Source organism: Vombatus ursinus, unplaced genomic scaffold, assembly GCF_900497805.2.
Source record: "Vombatus ursinus unplaced genomic scaffold, bare-nosed wombat genome assembly UNPS02014794.1, whole genome shotgun sequence".
Classification (NCBI taxonomy): Eukaryota; Metazoa; Chordata; class Mammalia; order Diprotodontia; family Vombatidae; genus Vombatus; species Vombatus ursinus.
Genome location: NW_020954572.1, coordinates 19810409 through 19830848, shown reverse-complemented (window position 1 = coordinate 19830848; position 20440 = coordinate 19810409). Strand labels below are relative to the sequence as shown.

Sequence of the window (20440 nt, the reverse complement as noted above, 5' to 3'; positions counted from 1 at the left end):
GAAAGACATTTGCACTCCAATCAATGCAATCACCAAACATGAAACCCACCTCCTAACAAACAAGTGATTGACTCCAGGTACAAAATGAGACATGTATGTTTAGGACATGGCCAATGCCTTAATTTCTTTCATTTAAATATGCATATTTGTTACAAGGATTTTACTTTGTTTTTTTGAGGGGGTTGTGAAGAGAGAGAAAATGGGAGAGAGAGAAAAAATAAATGCTTGTTAATTTAAAATTAAGTAAATTTTTTTAGGTAATTTTTTTTAGAGAGAGTCACGAAGCAATGCGGAGCAGGAAGTCACTGCCCAGAGGGGAATCTGCCTCCTCCCCCTCCCTCCTCCCCTAGCTCTTCTCATACCCCCTGATGCAGGAAATACTCAATAAGGAGACCCCAAAGGTCAATGAGAGACACGCTGAGGCCACTCTTCTCTCGGGCCATCAGCTGCTGGCTGTAATAGGACAACTGATCAGACAAGAAGGCTCCTATTTTGCTGCAACACACGAAGTTTCCTGCTCGCCTCGTTGGGCCCTGTAGTGATGTCTGGGACCAAGCAGGGTCTTTGTAGATGGTGGAAATGCACCTGGAGAACAGGGAGCCTCATCACTACAGGTCTGAGATGTTGACAGAGGAAGGAGAGAGGAAAAAAAAGGGGGGGTAGTCTAGCCCAAGACACCAGGGTCACTGCCATTCCACTCATTTGTGTCTAGATCCGTTCATAAGGCAGGAGCCTGAACTTATGTATATGGGCATTCTTGGGCACCGAGGCCAATTTCCCTCCAGTGGGAGTGTTATGATACAAGCTATCTCCTCAGTGGTACCTGACCCCACAGGGGACATTCATTCCTGAGTCCTTGAGAGGACAGGGTGGCTCCTAAGTTGAAGAAACCAGAGTCCTCTAGTCTTCTTGTCTGTCACTCACCAGGTAGAACCCGAGATCCCACTCAGGTAGGTCACAGTATCCAGGAAACCCAGGTCCTGTAGCCCAGTCAGACTGCCATACAGGGATGTCATGGCTCTGGTCCCACCCCCAGAGCCCAGCACAGCCACCACTGGTACCTGAAGATCAGACAAAAAGCAATCAAATATGTATTAAGGAACTGGCTTGTGCCTCTTTTTGTATGCCTAGTGTTCAGCATGGTGCCTGGCACATAGTAGGATCTTAACTTCATTGATTAATTGCCTACTATGTGCTAAGGCACTAGGTTAAGTGCTGGAGACACAAAGACAAAAGGAAAGCACCTGCCCTAGAGGAGTTTACATCCTAATGGAGGAGACCAAATTGCACAACAGATACAAAATAAATTAAGGCAATGTGGAGAGGGAGAGCACTAATGGGTGGTGAAGGGGGATGGAGGGAGTGCAGAGGAAAGGCTTCCTGTCATAAGATGGTGCTTGAATTGAATTCTGAAGGAAACCAGCTATTCCAAGAAGCAGAGATAAGGAGGGAGAGATCATTCCAAGCATTGGGGACCACCAAAGCAAAGACACAGAGATGAGAGATGGAGTAGCCCGTGGAGATGGAGTGGGGATGAGACCAAATCCAAAGTAGTTGAGGAAACACAAAAATCCACAAGATTCTCCCTTCCCCCTTCTACTCACTGAGAAAGTTCAATCAGGCTAAAGGCAATAAACAAAAAAACCCCTCCAAGGCACTAAAACTGATTAAAAGAAACTTGTTATTTGACCCACAGTCCTCCAGGACAGTGTTCTGCAAGTCCAGTTAGGGATAATGTGTTTCATTAACAAGTCACAATTATGGGACCCAATATCAACCCACATCAGAGTGTTGTATATTTTGGAGGGAGGGCTCAAGTTTATTTTCTTACAGACAACCCCCTTCAAACCACCTAGGACTGCATTTACAACAAGAATTTATCCTCCAAATATTAACAGTAATGACAGTATCTGTCTTGATATGCTAGGATCACAGCCATGTCCTGCTACAACTATTTCTAAAGTTCATTAGTCTGTTTGTTCACTGCTATGTGAGTCAAACCTAGATGGCCCCTTTTGTGCCAGACAGTGCATGGATCTATAAAGCAGAGAGACAAGTTCAACAGATTATCTAGGGAATAAACTCAGAAGGATGCCAGATGATGCAACCTTAAAGCCGGAACAACTTGCATTATTTTGTTGTTGTTGTTGTTCAGTTGTATCCAACTCTTTGTGACCCAATTGGGGTTTTCATGAAAAGATACTGGAATGTTGCCATTTCTTTCTCCAGTTCATTTGACAGATGAGGAAACTGAGGCAAATAGGGTGAAGTGACTTGCCCAGAGTCACACAGCTAGTAAGTGTCTGAGGCCAGATTTGAAGAATGAAGTCTTTGAAGATGAGTTTTCCTGACTTCGGGCCCAGCCCTCTATCCATATAGATTCTACAAAACTAACTAAGCTCCACATTTGTAGCCAGTGATACGCTTGGGTCACCTGAATGCAGTCACCCGGAGGCAGATTTTAGGAGCAGGTCTAGTACTGGCTTGTTGGGGACACTAACAGTGTTATCATTTGTGAATGTGATAGTCAAGATCTTAATAAAGCAGGACAGATTCTGGGTATCTTAGCTTTATCTCTGGTTTGGGTAGGTACAAGGAGATGGAGTTGGAAAGTATGAGTTAAGTAACTTGCCTAGGGTCATACAGCTACTAAGTGTCTGAGGTTAGATTTGAACTCAGGAAGATGAGTGCTCCATCCACTGCACCATCTAGTTGCCTCACCTGTAGTATAGTTGGAATAAACTTTAAATTACTGCCCCTTTTTAAATTTCACTGTCTGACTGCTCCTTTATCTGGCCTCATCTTTTTAAACATTTTATTATTTGTTTATCACCTTCCCATCCCCCACCCTCCCATTCATGAATATGTTCATCTGAGAAAACTTAAGTTCATACAGCTTTGGAGAATAAATGCCTTTAAAAACTGAAATGTATACCACTATTAGGTCTGTTTCCCAAGGTGGTCAGGGAAAAAGAAACAGAACCTAGGATCAGAGGTGGGGAACCTACGGCCTCGAGGCCACATGTGGCCCTCTAGGTCCTCAGGTGCAGCCTTTTGACTAAGTCCAAGTTTTACAGAACAAAACCTTTTATTAAAGGATTAAAAGATGTTCTAAAATATACATATATAGCAGCTCTCTTTGTGGTGGCAAATTACTGGGAATTGAGGGAATGCCCATCAATTGAAGAATAGTTTAAATAGTATTGGTAAATATGTTTTTGGTAAATTGGTAATTTACTAAATATTAAATAGTAAATATGATTGGGATGGAATACTGCTGTGCTGAAGAAATGATGAGCTGGTTGATTTTAGAAAAAACATGGAAAGATTTGTAGGAAATAATGAAGAGTGAAATGAGCAGAGCCAAGAAATGTTGGATACAGTAACAGCAATACTGTTCAAAGAACAACTGTAAATGAATAAGTTACTCTGAGTATTGTAAATATTCAAATCAACTGCAAAGGCCCTATGAAGGAAGATGCTATGCCTCTCCAGAGAAAGAACTGATAAATAGAAGTATGCATAGCATGGTTTTACATACTTACATACATATAAACATATACACATATGTGTGTGTGTGAGAAATGGTGGCCTTCTATAGAACAGGGTGTACAGGGAGGGAGGGAGGGCGACAGTTGTTAGAAATGAATGTTTCTCTCTTGTATTTAATAACTAATTATTGTATGAGGACCAAGGTTTTTCCCGTTTTCTACTTCTTCATCCAGAAACCAACCAGTGTGGGAAATCTCTCTTAGAGATTTACCCAGGCCAAGATTTAATGAGACAGTAAAAGAAATTCTAAGTTTGGGCTAATGGGTGCATTCCTGTTCATTGTGTTTGCTCAGACAGGTCTGAGAAAATGTTGATTCTCCCTTTCGTCAAGACAGGTGATTATGGAAACTGATGTCTTTTTGACCAAGATTTGGGTGATCCAAATCATGTACCCTAAGACCCTCATTTTAATATAGCTCACCTCCCATTGGGTTATCCAATCAGAGTTGATTGTCACCCCTCAGGAACACCTACTCTTTGAAGAGTGTATGAATTGTGAGCCTGCCACAATGATGTCTTTGTTCTAAGAGAGATGGCCAAATGACCATCCTTTTATTAATAATGTGCTGGCCTTATTAATATAATGATTAAACTACCCAGAAACTATGTTTCTCGAACCTTTTTAATCATCACAGTTAGGAACTTAAAATGTAACCAAAAAAATTAAAAAGAATTAAAACTGTTACAAGACAACAATTGCCTGAGATTCAGAATTTTTTTTAAACAGAGCATGAATATCATGTGACCCACATCTTCACTCTAACTTGGGCAACAAGATTAAAACCATTCCTCACTATTCAAACATATGCCAAAGATTACATCTGAGGGAGGAGGGAGACAGATACTAGGTTATCTTGTATCAAATGAAACCACATTACTGTAGCAGCATCCATCTTGTTTAAGCCTTCTACTATTAAGAGATTTAAAGGTCACGATATACTTTCTGACTCCAGGCATTTTCACTGGATGTCCCCTGTGCCCCAGATGCTCTCTCTCTCTCTCTCTCTCTCTTCATCTTGGCCTCCTGTTTCCCTGACTTCCTTCAAGTCTCAGCTAAAATCCCGCCTTCTACAGGAAGTCTTTCCAGTCCTCCTCGAGGTTAGTGCCTTCTCCCTGTTGATTATTTCCATTTATTCTGCACATAATCTGTACATAGTTGTTTGCACGTTGCACTAAGGCGTTGTGGGAAGCACCAGGGAATCAAGGATAAGACAGTCACCCCAAGGCAATAAGGTCCCACTGACCCTGTGGGTCCAAGGGCTGTATTCCATACCTGATCATTTCGGGGGGCTTTGTCCAATTCCAGCACCTTCTGCAGAGCCTTTGACACCACTGGTTTCCTCTTGTCCAGAAACATCTGCTCCCCTTCGCACAGGTCGAAACCAAGGCGAAGATCAAGGTCCCTGGAGCTGCCCTCCATAAGAGAAGATAGTTGGGAATGCACACAGAGCTGGGAGGGCAAAGTGAGGCCCCTCCTTGCCCAGAGGACCCCCTCTCTATAGAAGCAGCTCCAGTCTAGGCCCAGATCTGCTGTTTTCCATAGACAGATCCCAAGAGGTCCTCAGAAAGAGAAGAGATTTCCCAACCAACCAAACATCATGGGTCCGTGTCAGACAGCCTAAACTCAGTCGAGACGTGGAGGGAAGAGGAAAGGGAACAAGGTGGAGCGTTCATAGGGATGGCCCAGGGCCTGGGGACTCAACCTTGCACAGCTGTTGCCCATCTCCCCCTGGAGTCACCTCACCTTATTTCTGCCTTGAGGCTCAGAGTCAGCTCAAACCCCTGAAACAGAAAACAGCCCTGATCTTGAACAACTGGCTCACGTTTACATACTCATCTGCTAGAGAAACTGTGCTTCACCAACTGCTACAAGCTTCACTCCTCTCTATGCAATCCCAGCCCCCAATGCCAGAACTCATTTCTAGAGTAACTCTGGGGATGACAGATTTAGGGTTAGAGGCAGCCAGGTGGAATCACAGACAGAGCACTGGACCTGGAGTCAGGAGGACTTAAGTTCAAATTCTGCCTCAGATATTTGCTGTCTTTCTTAACCTCTTGGCCTCAGTTTCTTCATCTGTCAAATGGGGATAATACCACTTCCCAGGATTGTTGTGAGGATAAAATCTGATAATATTTGTAAAGTGCTTTGCAAGTCTTAAAGTGCTATATGAATGCTAGTTATTAGTTGGAAGGGACCTTAGAGAGGTCATTTAGTCTAGCCCCTTAATTTTACAAATTAGGAACTGAGTCCCAGAGAAGTTAAGTGACTTGCCTAGGCTCACACAGCATATGTTAGGAAGCGAGATTTGAATCCAGGTCCTCTGGGTTCAGAATCAGTACTGGTTCTACCCAGAGGGTATTTGCGCTGTCATATATTGACACACCTTCCTTCCACCTGCCTTTATAGTTAGCACTGCCCAAGCAAGATGACAGATCCTAAGAACTGCTTCTCATTCACCTGGGCCTGAAGTCCACATAGACTGCCCTGCCCGCACCGTGGCACCCCACACCCCACCCTCCCCACCCCAGCCGGGGCAATTCAGAGGACATGCAGAGATGATGAGATTTGCAAAATGTTGGGCACCTGGGACCTCAGATGATAGAATTTTACCTCTCCCAGAACCACCACATGCTGCACCTCCTGGTCCAGGGGCAATGAGGAAAGGGGTATCTCCTCTCTACCCAGTATCCTCGTTTGGGTCTCCATTTCAGGACTCTGGGGGAAAAGGAAACAACCATGCAAGACGCATTAGGACAGAAGAGAAGCTGAAGGCAGAGACCACCAGGGTCCCCCAGAAAAGGCTGCCCCAGATCAGAAGCTCTTGAATAATGCAGTTTTTGTTTGTTTGTCCAGACCTATGATTTCATTGGTGTGGGCACCTGCTGGTGAACTCATTATATTTTCCCCCAAATCCTCCCTTTTTTCAAACTTCCTTTTTAGTATCAAGGACACCACCATCCCCTCATCACCCAGGTATCAGCCTTGGCTCTCCTTACTTTCTCTCACTGCTACCCCCCAGATACAATCCATTGCCAAGGCCTGCCAGTTTTACCTTCTTACCACCTCTCTATGTGACTCATTCTCCTCTGACACTGCCCTCCATTACCTCACACCTAGACTACTGCAATAGCCATCTAGTGGGTCTCACCACAAATCTCTCCCTCCTTCTCTCTAACCTCCACTCAGCTGCCAAAGTGATCTGCCCAAAGCATAAGTCTGACATGTCATCCCCCTGGTCCCCTCCTACTTTTCCTGTTTTCTTATACCTTACCCAATTCCAGGTACTTTGTGATCCAGTAACAATGGCTTTCTTTCTGTTCCTCAAACAAGAAACTATCTCCTGACTGTGTATTTTCAATGGCTGTCCATCATGCCTGGAATTCTTCCCCCCCGCCCCCATCTCGACCTCCTGGCTTCCGTCTAGTCCCAGATAAAATCCTGTCTTCTATAAGCAGTTTTTCCCAATCCCCCCTTAATTCTAGCACCTGCTAATGGTCTCAAATCCATCCGGTATATATCTTGTTTGTGTATAGTTGTTTCTAAGATGTCTCCTCCATTAGACAGTTCCCAGACAGCAAGGAAAGTTTTTTCCCTTTCTTTGTATCTCTAGTACTTAACATGGGGCCGAGCCCACAGTGGGTACTTAATAAATGCTTGTTCACTGACTAATGGATTCTACCCATGCAGATCAACAATTGGTCTTGGATCTAGAGTTCTTACCCATTTTCATGTCATGGACCCCTTTGGCAGTCCGGTCTCCCAACTCCATGAGAGAAATGATTACTAATAACCAATGATTTGGTTTTTTCTATAGTCCTCATTTCAAAAGTTCAGTCTCTTGAAGGACATTGAATTAACTCTCCCCTCAGTCTTGGTCAGACATCACCCAACCTTACAAGGAATCTCTAATTTAAGGTGAATTCCACTCAATAAAACTTGGGTAGAGATAGGTCCTTTTGTCTAGATTGCCCAAGATTGGGCAGGTGGTCTGGATATAGGATAGGCTCTCTGTCCATGACTGACATGATGTTACTCTCAACCCTCATTGGAGTAAGCTTACTTCTCTTTGTAAAGTCCACCTCTCATTAACTGTTAACCAATCAGAGTTGATTGTCACGCTCAGGAACATTCCTCTTCCAAGCCATGAGCCTGTCATCATAATTATCTTTGGCATTCAAGAGTGCCACTGACCTTTTATTAAAAATGCCTAGCATTATTAATAAAATGACTAATTATCCAGAAATTATGTTTCTTGAACTTTTTAAACACCATACCCTTCTGGCTTATGCTACTTTTACTACCATCAATAACTCTGTTCTCATTTAACACTTACCGTACACTGCCCTCCCCACCATCTCCAGAGACTAGCACATAGCAAATATACTCAAATATTTGTTGATTTCTTCCCTCCCCCCAAAAAATGATGGAGAGTTTGCCATCCTAAAATGTTAAATATGATAAAGATATTAATCAACATAGGGAAATATAGGTACACAGGACCAACAAAAGTCACGGGCCTCCTTCACCTGCTGCAAAACTATGTTCAGCTGGGATTGCAGGATAGGGTTCACATGAAAGATGAAGGTGTTTGAAAAGTCCTCCTCTTCAGGTGGATATTTGGGAAAGGACTGCATCTTCTCATAGGCCCCAGGCACTGACACTTGTATCACCCTGTCTCCTGAGATCAAAGGGCCAAGGAGAAAAGGTTAAGGGGGTAATCCCAAAAACACCAAGTGCCCTACAGCTAACTCCTGTTCCCTGGCCTCATAGCCCTGGGCTGATGGCACTCCCCCCTGCTCCATCTTGGATTCCTGCCACGTGGCCAAGGCAAGAATACTAGTAGATAACCCAGGAATCCACAGGAAATCAGAATGATTGGAAGGAGAAGGTGATACATGACAGAAGAAGTTAAATGGGGCGGGTAGAGCTCAGAGGTAGAGATAGTATAGGATCACAGACTTAGAGCTGGCAGGGACCTTGGTGGCTGAGGCCAACCCTTTCATTTACCAATAAAGAAAGTGAGGTTGAGAGACATTAGGTGACTTGCCCAGGGTCACACAGCTAGTATATGTCTCAGGCAAGATTCATACCCAGGTCTTTCTGACTCCAAGTCAAGGGCCCTATCCACTAGGTCATGACTCTCTCACGGCCATTGGAAGGGAGAGAGAAAGGTTCCCACTCTCTTCCCCCCAGCCTCTCTCTCAGGGCCACCAACTTGGATCCTATTCATTGCTATCATACAAAAAAGGCTGAGATTGGCAAATCCTCCCAGAAATTCCCCTCCTATCTCAGTTCCTTGAAAACAGCCCACTGAAAGCCTTAACCTTATCCAAGGAGAAAGTAAGAAACCAAAGGCCGCCAGAGAAACTCACCATCTTCCTGCCACAGGGCAATAGTCTTTTCTTCTACAGTGCCTTGGATTCTCAGACAGGGATGGGCCTATGGATAAGGAGAGGACTAGAAGGATCATGGACAGGGCAGGTGAGCTGAAGAGGCCCCTCTCAAAGCATCTTTTAGTAGTCCCTTCACTCCTACTCAGGACTTGATGCTCAGGACTCATTACATTCTGCTCCTCACCTGAAAGGGTCTCCTGACCCAGTCCCTCAGGATTCCCATTCAGCTTCTCCCAAGTTTCTAATGAAGAACTTATTTAAAACCTCACCTAGGGATGTGGTGAATGTTGCTAGAATTTCAGAGCCCCGGGAAACCCTAGGAAACCAGCCCTGAGAAACAGCCAAATAAGCCAACGTCTTGGGGTAGGAAAGAGGCTAACACTGGAAGCCTTTTTAAAGGAGGGACAGAGAGGAGGGACTGGTAGGGAGAAATCTGGGTCTTCGTAATTCCTTTAGGCATCACAGAAGCCCAGGAGTCTGGAAGCTGAGTTGCCCCCATGATGCTACCTACAGCCTCCCCAAACTCTCTGAGGATGGTGCCATCATTCTATCTAATTTTATCACTCAGACAGCTTAATCCTTGGTGATTAATATATAATGTATAAATGTATGATGAGGCACTAAATAGATGCCCATCACCCAGCAACAGGATCTCCTCAAGCTCCTCTTCCCTACTCACCACCAGGACCCCATTAGTGATGACTTCAGAGGCAGGCACATTTCTGCAGAGAACAAGGAACTTATGGAACTGGGTGCTACGAAAACATCATAACCAAAACAGCTGAACAAGCCCAGGCTGCTGGGTTCCCCATTCCCAAAGTGGGGGTAAGAGTTGAGTTCAAACAGCAGTATGCCAAGGATGGGCGGAACAGCAATGTCTTGGTTAGTCCTGATTTAAGGCCCCAGGAGTCCACGGTGTTTCTGAAAATTAGGTCTGTGGACCCTAGAGTGGGAGCAAAATCCTATTCAAATCAGCACACAAAGCATTAACTAGGACAGTACTACTGAGCTTTTCCCCAGGGTGCTGACGCACAAACGAGCTGGTTCCCTCCCTTTATAATGGTTCTACATTCATGGTTGGCAAGGGAGATTCCAGGTGCATCCCCCAGAACACTGGGAAAAGGTCTACACTTCTTTGGATTTTTTTTGTTTCTCCATTCAGTTAGAGATGTGGATAGCTCCCAGGAAGCCAGGGGACAAACAGAAGACTGAGAAATGGTTCTCTGACTACATAGAGAGAAGGGGGCATATCAGGTTCCCAGCTGCTCTGAAGTAGGGGTCATTCTTCTATGCACCATGATCACATGACATAGGGCAACTCTCATACATTCCCGAGATGAGTAGTAAACTGGGAATCGGTCCCCTGGAGCACAATTCCTCTCACCTCCCTTCTGTACTGAATTTGCCTCAGGGGCCAGAATTCCTAGATTTTCACAGAATGACCCAAAGACTCACGTCATCTATGACAGTATGGGCTAAGTCTGAGGGCACAGACAGGATCCTCCAGAACTTACCCGTTTTCCAGGAGAAATTCTACCTGCAGTTCCTCTTTGTCCTGTAGGGAGGTGAATGAGCATAGTTAACCAGTTCAACCTTTAAATACCCTGGCTTTTCAACCTATCCCTCTCCAAACTCCAGGCATGGAATACCCAAATACTAATAGAAATGGAAAGAACTACCACCTAAAAAACTGAATGTTTCGAATCTTGGTGCCAAATAAAAGATATGAGAAGACACTTCCCCTCACTCTTTTGCAAAAGTCCATGGGTATGGAACATTGCGCAGAAAATGTGGGTTTTTTTTAATGTGTTGTTTTCTTGATTTTCTCTCTTTTGTTTTTTTTTTTTTTTTTTAGTTTTCTTTGTTGTAAGGAATGGCTTTCTGGAAAGGGGGAGACACATGGAGAATTCTAGGTGATGCAAAAACAAAAGATAATCAGCAAAAATCTACTTTTTTTTTTTAAATTATACTAAACTTTTTTGTCTGTAATTCTTCACCTCTCAACCCGTTGCAATATGACTTCTGACCCCCACCATTTGAGTGAAATTGTTCTCTCCAAATCACCAATGATCTTCTTGATTGCTAAATCCAGAAGCCTCTTCTCAAACCTCTTCCAGTTATGTCCATTTCCTGAGACCATATGAAGTAATCTCTTCTTTGCTACTCCGGATCTCAAATCCCTTTCATATCCTCACTCCATCCACTGAGGATAAGGTGGTCCTTTCCCCTTTCCAAAGCCAAGTCCTTCTCCGTGCATCCTCAATATATCCTCTCCTCCAAGAGTTTGCCCTATCAATTTCTCCCTCTCTATTTCTCATCTTCAGTTACTCCCCTCCTGGCTTTTGCCCTGTTATCTACAACATACTTCTATCTACCCTGTGAGGGATTGTCTGGTGTTGCCTACTGCCAAGTGGTGGTTGTGGCAAGATGGGGTAGGAACAAGATATTAGGAAGTGACCGGAGCTCACGCTCCCGAGGCAGTGGGCAGTGCTATGTGGAGCTGTGATAAGCTGGGGAAGGAACAGGATACAAGGAAGTAGCCGGAGCACGTGCTCCTGAGGCAGGGGGCTGTGCCACGTGGGAGTGGGATGGCAGAGAATGAGTTCCTTTGTCTAGCCCCCTCCCTAGGTACAACGCTAACCCCAGACGCCTCCTTCCTGTGTCCAAACCTGACTTCCTGGGTCACGTACTTTTCCTTTGTGTAGCACTGACCCCAGACACCTCCTCCCAGTATCTGGGCCTGACTTCCTGGGTCACGTACTTTCCTTTTGTCTATGCACTAACCCCAGACGCCTCCTTCCTGTATCCGGTCCTAGCCTCCTGCGTCACTTCCTCTCCCTTGGTGTGCTAAACCCAGACATCCCCTTCCGGTATCTGATCCTACAATCAATGACTAGTAGGCGGGCTGAGGAGGAGGGGCTAAGTAGGTACTTAAGGAACTGTAGGGATCGGAGCTCGCTCTCTCTTGCTCCTGCTCTCTTGCTCTGGCTTTCCTGCTTGGCCTTGCTTGGCCTCTGAATAAAGCTCGAGTGTTGGCACCTCCTGATCAGCTCGTCTCTGTGTTTATCTGGGTGGGCACCGAAGACTGGTAAGTATGACCTTGGCAGCCTGCTCCTTATAGGAGGCGAGTGCATGGCGCGGCCGGCACACTACCCCACCCTTAAAAAAAATAAACTTTATTTGTCCCTGCTATCCCTTCTAGTTATCATCCTGTACTTTCATTTTTGTTGTTCAGTCGTCTCAGTCATGGCTGACTCTTTGTGACCCCATTTGGGGTTTTCTTGGCAAAGATACTGGAGTGATTTGCCATCTCCTTCGTCAGCTCAAAATGAGTTCCCTGAACTCAGCAGATGAGGAAACTGAAACCAACAGGGTTAAGTGACTTGCCCAGGGTCACACAGCTACTAAATGTCTGAGGCTATATTTGAACTCAGGAAGATGAGTCTTCCCGACTCCAGGCTAAGCACTCTATCCACTGACTCTATCCGTCTGGCTGTCCTTTGTTTTACAGATGAGGAAACTGAAGCTCAGACAGGTTGTGACTTGCCCAAGGTCACACACAGGTAGTAAGTAACTGAGGCAGGATTTGAACTTGTATCCTCAGACTCCAAATCTAATAGCACATTCCATTGCACTACACTGCCTCTTTCACATACTCTAAGAGGTCCTTTCTCTATAGGTTAAAAGTCCGTAAGATGGCAGTCAGAGTCTTACCTTGAAAACCCTTTCTGTTGCCTTTCTAGTACCCAAATACTAGTAGTAAGATCTTGGAATAAGAGTGATAATCAGGAACTGTCTCTGGCTTCTGTAGGTGAGCATAACTCACTTGGACTAAGTAAGCCTGGATAGGAAGTAACCTAGCTCTACCACAGAAGGCAGAATTAGGAGCAAGAAGGACAATTTTGCAAAGAGGAACTTCTAGGCTTGATGCAAAGAATACTCCAATCTTTCATCTAATCTTCTTTCCCCTCCTAAAGTCCCACATAGCCAGATGTCTTCAAGTTAGTTCTTTGGTGTCCTCAAAGCTCAACACATCCAAATGGGACTCTTAATCCTTCCCCATAAACCGACTTGCTCCTTCTGCAAACTTCTTTATTTCTGTTGAGGCCACCACCATCTTCCTAGTCACCCAGCCTCATATCCTTAGAGGCATTTATGACTCACCCCTATAGTCAGTCAGTCAGTTACCACATCTTGTCAACTGCATCTCCACAGTATCTTTCATAACCAAAGCCTTGTCTCCACTCACATAACCACCAAGCTAATTCATCATCTCTCATTTGTGCTACTTTAACAGCCAACGTCCTGATCCATCTCCCCGCTAATCTATCTTCCATGCCTCCTAGACGTGTTATTTCAAGAAGGTGAGCTCCTTGAGAAAGAAATGGGCCCTGCCTCAGTCAAACTGAGACAGATCTGTTAAAGACTTAGTTGACAGTGGATAGAGCACTGGCCCTGGAGTCAGGAGGACCTGAGTTCAAATCCGGCCTCAGACCAAACACTTGCCACTTACTGGCTGTGTGACCCTGGGCAAGTCATGTAACCCTAATTGCCTTAAAAAAAATTTAAAAAAAAAAAAAGACTTAGTTGAAAAGGTCAACATCCCCCACTGCATCCTGGGCCATCTCCAGTTGCCTTGATCTCCATCTTGCCACTGGACCCAGATGGTTCTGGAGGAGAAAGTGAGGCTGGTGACTTTGCACAGCCCTCCCTCACTTAAATCCAATTCACTTGCATGGCATGGCATCACCTCCCTGATGTCATAGTCCTCTTTGAGAACAAAACACAAATAGCAGCAGCAACAACTGTGCTTTTCTGTTTTTGTCCCTCGCACCAACACAGTGCTTTGCATAGAGTAAGCTTTAATGTTTTCTCATTCATTCATTCACAGAGCAGCCAAAATAATCTTCCAAAGAAAGAAGCTAGATTATGTCACTTCTCTTTTTCAAAAACCTTCAGTGGCTCCCAAATTTCTAGAGCAGAAGGTCTGAACTTGAGTTTTTAAAAAATATATGTTGATAACTATATTTTAATATAATTGATATTTTGATAATTACAAAGTATAAATATTATAGTATTTTAATAATTTAATAATTTTAATACAATGAAATATAATTAAATTTTTTTATATTCTTATGTATTTTATTTTACACATTTAAAAATCTTATTATGAGGAGTTTAAATGCTTCACCAGACTGCCAAAAAGACCCAAAACACACACAAAAAAGGGTTAAGAACTTCTGTTCTAGACCAGGGCTTCTTAAACGTTTTCCACTCGACACCCTTCAACGCTTCTTAAACTGTGAGGTTAAGATCCACAGTTTAAGAAGCGCTGTTACAATGAAATACAATCTCCTCAGCCTGGCATTTAAGGCCCTCAATGATCTGCTCCTTACTTAACCTTTCCAACTTTATTTCACATTACTCCCTTTTTTAAAATTTATTTTATTTTCAATTCAGGCAACAAAACAAAATTTCCATAACACAATACAATAAAAAAGATGATTGCACATGAACCTGCAAAATCTATCATGCACAACTTGCTATTTCCTCTAAAAATTATGTTAAATAATATTATGTAAATTTTATATATTATGTTATTATGTAATTTTTTCCCCTTTTTTTCTTCCCTCTACCCCAATCCCCTAAAATGCTACCATCAGACACAAACAGATACATATGTAAAATTATTCTATATACTATTCTATTTATCAGTTCTTTGGATGCAGATAGTGTCTCTCTCCATATGATCTTTATTTATTTATTTTTGCTAGGCCATGGGGTTAAATGGCCCAGGGTCACACAGCTAGTAAATGTCAAGTGTCTGAGGTCACATTTGAACTCAGGTCTTCCTGAATCCAGGCCAGTGTTCTATCCACCGTGCCACCTAGCTGTCCTTGACCTTTATTTTTAATTTGTGTATTTATAATAGTCAAAATGACTTAGTTACTTAAAGTCGTTCTTAAAACAATGTTGCTGTTGCTGTATACGATGTTCTCTTAGTTCTGCTCGCTCTTCATCATTTCATGCATCTTTCCATGCCTTTCTAAGATGACTGAGTTCATCATTTCTTATAGCACAGCAGTATTCTGTCAAAACCATATACCACAATTTGTTCAGCCATTCCCCAATTCCCTTTCATAAGCCCTATGTTCTTTTTTTGTTTTGTTTTGTTTTGGGTTGGGTTTGGTTTGGGGTTTTTTTGGTTTTTTTTTGGTGAGGCAATTGGGGTTAAGTGACTTGCCCCAGGGTCACACAGGTAGTAAGTGTCAAGTGTCTGGTCTGAGGCTGCATTTGAACTCAGGTCCTCCTGACTCCAGGCCCAGTGCTCTATGCACTGCACCACCTAGCTGCCTCGAGCCCTATGTTTTTGTTAAGCTGGAATACTATCTGCTCTCTGAACTCAACATTTACAATCATGCCATCTCCCAAATCCAAAATGGATTCTTTCCTCACCGTTGCTCCTCACAATCTTGTTTTCCTTCAAGATTTTGTTCAGGCACTAGTGATGTCCTCCGTGATGCCTCCTGCAAACTATTAGTGCCCTCTGCTATCTCAATTTTTGTTGTATATATCTCAGTAGAATGTAAGCTCCTTGAGGGAAGGAATTGTGTCTTTCTATCCCTGACACCTTACCCATAGTAGGAGTTTAATAAATGCTTGTTATTCATGTGTAATACGGAAATATGTTTTGCATGACTGAACATGAATAACCTATGTGAAATTTTTTTGCCTTCTCAATGAGGGGCAAAGGGAGGGAAGAGGACAATTTGGAATTCAATGTTTTAAGAAATGAATGTTTAAAAACGTTTTTATGTGTAATTGGGGGGAAAGATAAAATATTAAATTTTAAAAAGAGCCCCTTAGAAAAACAAATGCTTGCTATTGATCTGAAAGTCAGGTGGAGTCGACTCACCTTTGGGTTGAACAGAAAGGTGTGACTGTGGGAATGGCCAGGCTCCAAGCCCCCAAGATCAAACATAACAGAGGCCAGTAGGTCATTTTGAAGAACATCTTCATCAAGGAGGGTGAGCTCCAGTACATTCTGAAACAGGAGGGGCAGCACATGGGAGCTGGTCATATAAAATGAAACAGGAGTGGAGTGGGATGGGGTAGGGGATTTCAGGAATAGCCTGGAACCAGCTCCTGAACCACTGGGCCATTGAAACAAAATCACAGAGCCCTCAGTTCTCCTCTCCCTTTCACTGCTCGACTTAACTAACTCCTCACCTTCACAGCATCATGGATCTGGAAGTGGAAGGTTTTATTCCACTCTGGATGGCTGCAATTGGGAACCACCTTTGTCCGAGAAGTGAATGGCGAGGACGTAGGGAGTCGTACTTCCACAAAGCAGTCTGCCTCAGACACTGGAAGAGAGGGGTAGTGGGTGAGAGTAATCATTGTCCTACTTCCTATAGGTATGTGGCCTCTGTCCCTGAAGAAGTCATCTGGATAGTGAATAGAGTGCTGCACTTGGAGTTAGGAAGACCTGAGTTCAGATCTGGCCTCAGATAGCTACCTGTGTAACTCTGTAAATGATTTATTTAACCTCTCTTTGCCTCAGTTTCTTCATCTGTAAAATAGGGTAATAATAGCACCTATTTCACAGAGTTGTTGTGAGGAGCAAATGAGATAAAATGTATATATTATATGTGTACATATATATCATATATATTTAATATATTACTATACTCAGAACTCATCAGGACTACTTAACTGCTAGAACCTGCTGAGATGAGATGGGGAAGTCACAATTTTATTCCTTCCAGTGAGATGAAGGACCACTAGACTTTACCATCTATCTGTCTTGTCTCTAAATCCTTCAGGCCCCAGGCACTTTCTTCTGACCACTTACTGACTTGACCTAAGGACCTTACCATCTGCTCCATCGCTGCCCCCTTTTCATCTACCCTGAAAGCTGAACTTTCTTTTCTGTGTTATCTCTCCCAATGAAGAGTTTGACTTTCTTGAAAGCAGGACTGACTCAATTTTTCTATTTGTATTCCCAGCATTTAGCACAGCTACTGGCAAATAGTTAACACTTAATGAGTGCCTTTTCCATCCATTTATTTGTTCATTCACTCATTCAAAAGGAAACTGAAAGGAGAGATTAGTAGAAGACTCACACAGGTCCGCGCCCTTGACATTTCTGGCTCTCACCACTTTCACCTGAAGGTCGTGATGCGGATAGATCTCACGCTGCAAAAACAGAAGCTTCTTGGACTCAATCCCAGGGAGTCTGAAGGCCCAAAAAACCTTCCTCTACACCATCCCACCCCCAAAAAAGCAGCAGCCCAGTCTGACTACAAAGGCAGCAAAGTTCTGGATCACGAATGTTAAGGGGAGGGAGGTCCAAGGATCACAGATGACTCCACAAACTCCTGATTCCCACTTGGCTAGAATTGTCCCAGGCTGGGCAGCACCAAAAGCAGTTATGGAGTCAATTTGCATAAACTGGTTATATGCAAATGAAGCAAGGTCCACCAGCCCACCAGCTCCAAAGCAGAGGTCACATGTCTCAGCCTCCCATACAAGGTTTTAGAAATTTTGAGGTTACAGTGGTTCACAGGGCTTGAACTGGTCTGACTGGTTTGGGAGGAGCCTGCAGTTCTAAACTCCTGGGTGGGGAGGGGAAAGGGGAAAGAGAAGGTGGGGAATGTTAAGTTGCTGCCAGGGAGTGAAACTTTTCCATCAAAAGACCAAGGGAGTGGGGACGCAGCAGGAAGGGGCTAGGGATAGGAGAAGGGAGTTCTAATGACAATGTGCCTTTTGGAAAGGAGTGAAAGGGTAGAGTTCTAGAGATACCTCTACCCTTCTTTCCTCAGCAGACATTGTAATCAGGTACAACATCCATGATTTAAAAAAAACAAAAAAACAAAAACAATAACTAAAACAAAAAGCACGTTACTCCACATTCATTCCACAATAATGTTGTTCCCCTTTGAGAATAGATAAGCATTTCCCAACCCTCTTCTCCATTCAATCTCACCAAAGAATAATCCTACCAAATTCCCAGGGACCAGGATAAGATCAGAACACTGCTAAATGTAACAACCCTTTGCAGGGTTGGATTTGTTCACTTGGGTTCCCTGGATTCCAAAGCTGGGACTCTTTCTCCTTTGAAACCAAAGGCCCTGCCCACCCACCTCCAACTTCCATATTCCCCATTTCCTAAGGAAAAATTTTTGCCAGTTTTATTACCTGCCAGTGTCTTAGCTGAAATCCTCTTTTTTCTCTCTTCTGGAACAGCACTGTGCCCAGGACTGGAAGCACCTTGCCTACAAGCTGCCTAGGCAAACTAGTCCACAACATAGCTCAGTGGCAACCAGTTTTCAACAGCTGGTGCTGCTTGGATGGTGTGCTCAGTTGTGAGGGCAGGCAGTCAGTCACTCATTCAGCCTTTCCTCTAGTTAACATTTAACTTGCCTGACCGGCAACACCACCAGGTGAAATAGGGTAGGGCCCAGGCATCTTGGCTAAGGCTACAGAGATAGAGATAGTGTAATCAGGCCCTGTGGTCTCTGCTCAGCCAACCTCCCCTGAATATGGTTCATCCAATTTACTAGGTGCCAAACGTACTCTTTACAGAGAAGAGACACAGTAGCCAATCTGGCCAGAGAACAACCTGACCCCTCAGGAGAATCCTCTCTCTTAAGCAAAGACAGGAAGAAGGGCAATAGAAGAAATTAGGTCTGTCTGTCCTGAGGCCATCAGCCCTCCAGCTGTAACAGGAGGACCTCAGGCAACCACCATCACCATTGACCTAGAGGCAGAGTTACCAGAGTCATTTATCTCCTGCAAACATCAGGTCATTCCCTTCCCAACCCTCATCTCCAAGGAGGAGTCTGGGCAAGCAATATCTAAAAGTAAAATTATTCAGAGTAAAAAATAAGTAATCGAGACTGGAAGCTCAAGTGGTTGTATGTGTACCAATGGAGAAAGTTGTCTTTTCTTCTGAAGCTGGGGCACCAGCTCAAATCTGGAGCCTCTGCCACCTTAAGGTGGCTTACCATACTACCATAGCTCCCATATGGCAGTTTGCAGAACCCTGCAGAAATCACAATCCTAGAAACTAATTCCCCTGGTGAGGCTGTCGTCCAGTGACAGGAGACAGAGCCACTAAGAAGGTCTGATCTTGGACTTGGGAACGTGGCTACATTCAGCTCCACTACAACTGTGCCATGCCTTCGCTCATGGCGCTGGCCTTATTTGTCCATTTCAGATCAGCCCAGACAGTCTGCTGAATGCCATTCTGAGAGAAAACGGTAAAAGAGAGATACAATTTGCCTTCTTCTCCACTCATGGTGAACCACTCTAGTGGCTTATCGTAGACTAGAGGATGAATGACCTGTCCCAGAGGAGACTGTTCATCAGCAACCAACCAATCACATGCCAACACCTCACAATGACCATTATGATGATCTTGGACGAAGTGACAAGAGAGATGGGGAGCACGATATGTGGCTGACCCCCAGAGGAAAAGGTGGCCAAAAAGAAGAGCGAAGGAGAATTTCTGGGTCCTTCACTTTTAGCTGCTCCAGAGAATGAAAGGTAAAGGGGAAAGAAATTCAAGAATCCTTCTTCCAAGAGGGCTTGAGGCTCCTTCCCTTCAGTTTACAAACAAGTCCATGGCTCCCCCATCCTGTAAAACCCCTCACTTGATCCTGCTATCCTCCCAACATCCTATATCTCTTATGTCCTTTGTAGCTAACAGACTCCTAGAAGAGGCCATCTACACAAAGGTGCCTCCATTTTCTCTCCTCTTACTCCATTAATCCCTTACAATCCGGCTTCCGACCTCTCTCCAAAGTTACTAACAATCTCTGAGGTGCCAAATCCAATGGCCTTTTTTCTCAATTCTCATTCTCCTTCACCTCTCTACAGCCTTTGACACCCCTGATCCCTCTCTCCTTCTTGATACTCTCTTCTCTCCAGGTTTTTGGGACAAACACTCTCTCCTGGTTCCTTTCCTACCTATGTGACCATTCCTTCTCCATCTCTGTCTCCTCTGCTGAATACTTTTCCAGACCACACCCTCTGATTGTAAGTGGCCCTCAGTTTTCTCCCAAGCCCTCTTCTCCCTCCATACTACATCACTTGGTGATCTCATCAGCTCCCATGGATTTAATTACCATTTTCTACTCTCAAATCTACCTATTCTGCCCCAACCTCTCTGCCGACCTCCAATCTCTAATCTCAAGCTGCCTTTCATCTCAAACTGGATGTGCAGTAGACATCTTAAACTCAATGTATCCAAAGCAATACTCTTTATCTTTCCTTCTAAACGCTCTCCTCCTCCTATCTTCCCTATTACTGTAGAAAGCAACACCATCCTCCCAGTCCCTCAGGCCCACTACCTAGGAGTCATCCTGGATCCTCACTGTCTCTCAACCCCTACATCTAAGCTGTTACCAAGGCCTGGTGATTTTACTTTTGCAACATCTCTTGAATTTGTTCCCTTCTCTCCTCTTGGTACCACCACTCCTCTAGTGAA

At 44.1% G+C, this 20440-nt stretch overlaps 1 protein-coding gene and 1 pseudogene across 4 annotated transcripts in view; one reads left to right on the top strand and one right to left on the bottom strand.

Moving 5' to 3' along the window:
- The window catches only part of PLA2G4F (phospholipase A2 group IVF), a 28872-nt gene extending 10505 nt beyond the window's left edge, over nt 1–18367 (bottom strand). The window contains exons 1-13 of one of the 4 annotated variants that reach the window (XM_027870099.1): nt 18148–18367; nt 17073–17160; nt 16177–16313; nt 15863–15991; nt 10461–10501; nt 9626–9668; nt 8926–8992; nt 8080–8231; nt 6164–6268; nt 5297–5334; nt 4826–4961; nt 925–1061; nt 363–585 (exon numbers count right to left, since the gene is read on the bottom strand). In XM_027870099.1, the coding sequence (XP_027725900.1) occupies nt 363–585; nt 925–1061; nt 4826–4961; nt 5297–5334; nt 6164–6268; nt 8080–8231; nt 8926–8992; nt 9626–9668; nt 10461–10501; nt 15863–15991; nt 16177–16313; nt 17073–17160; nt 18148–18258 (1407 nt within the window). In that variant the 5' untranslated portion in view covers nt 18259–18367. The remainder of the gene's footprint in view (nt 1–362; nt 586–924; nt 1062–4825; nt 4962–5296; nt 5335–6163; nt 6269–8079; nt 8232–8925; nt 8993–9625; nt 9669–10460; nt 10502–15862; nt 15992–16176; nt 16314–17072; nt 17161–18147) is intronic. The other 3 variants (XM_027870098.1, XM_027870096.1, XM_027870097.1) reach the window with 3 other exon arrangements.
- On the top strand, nt 1523–2102 carry LOC114048975 (annotated as a pseudogene).
- Nucleotides 18368–20440: the final 2073 nt, after the last annotated feature.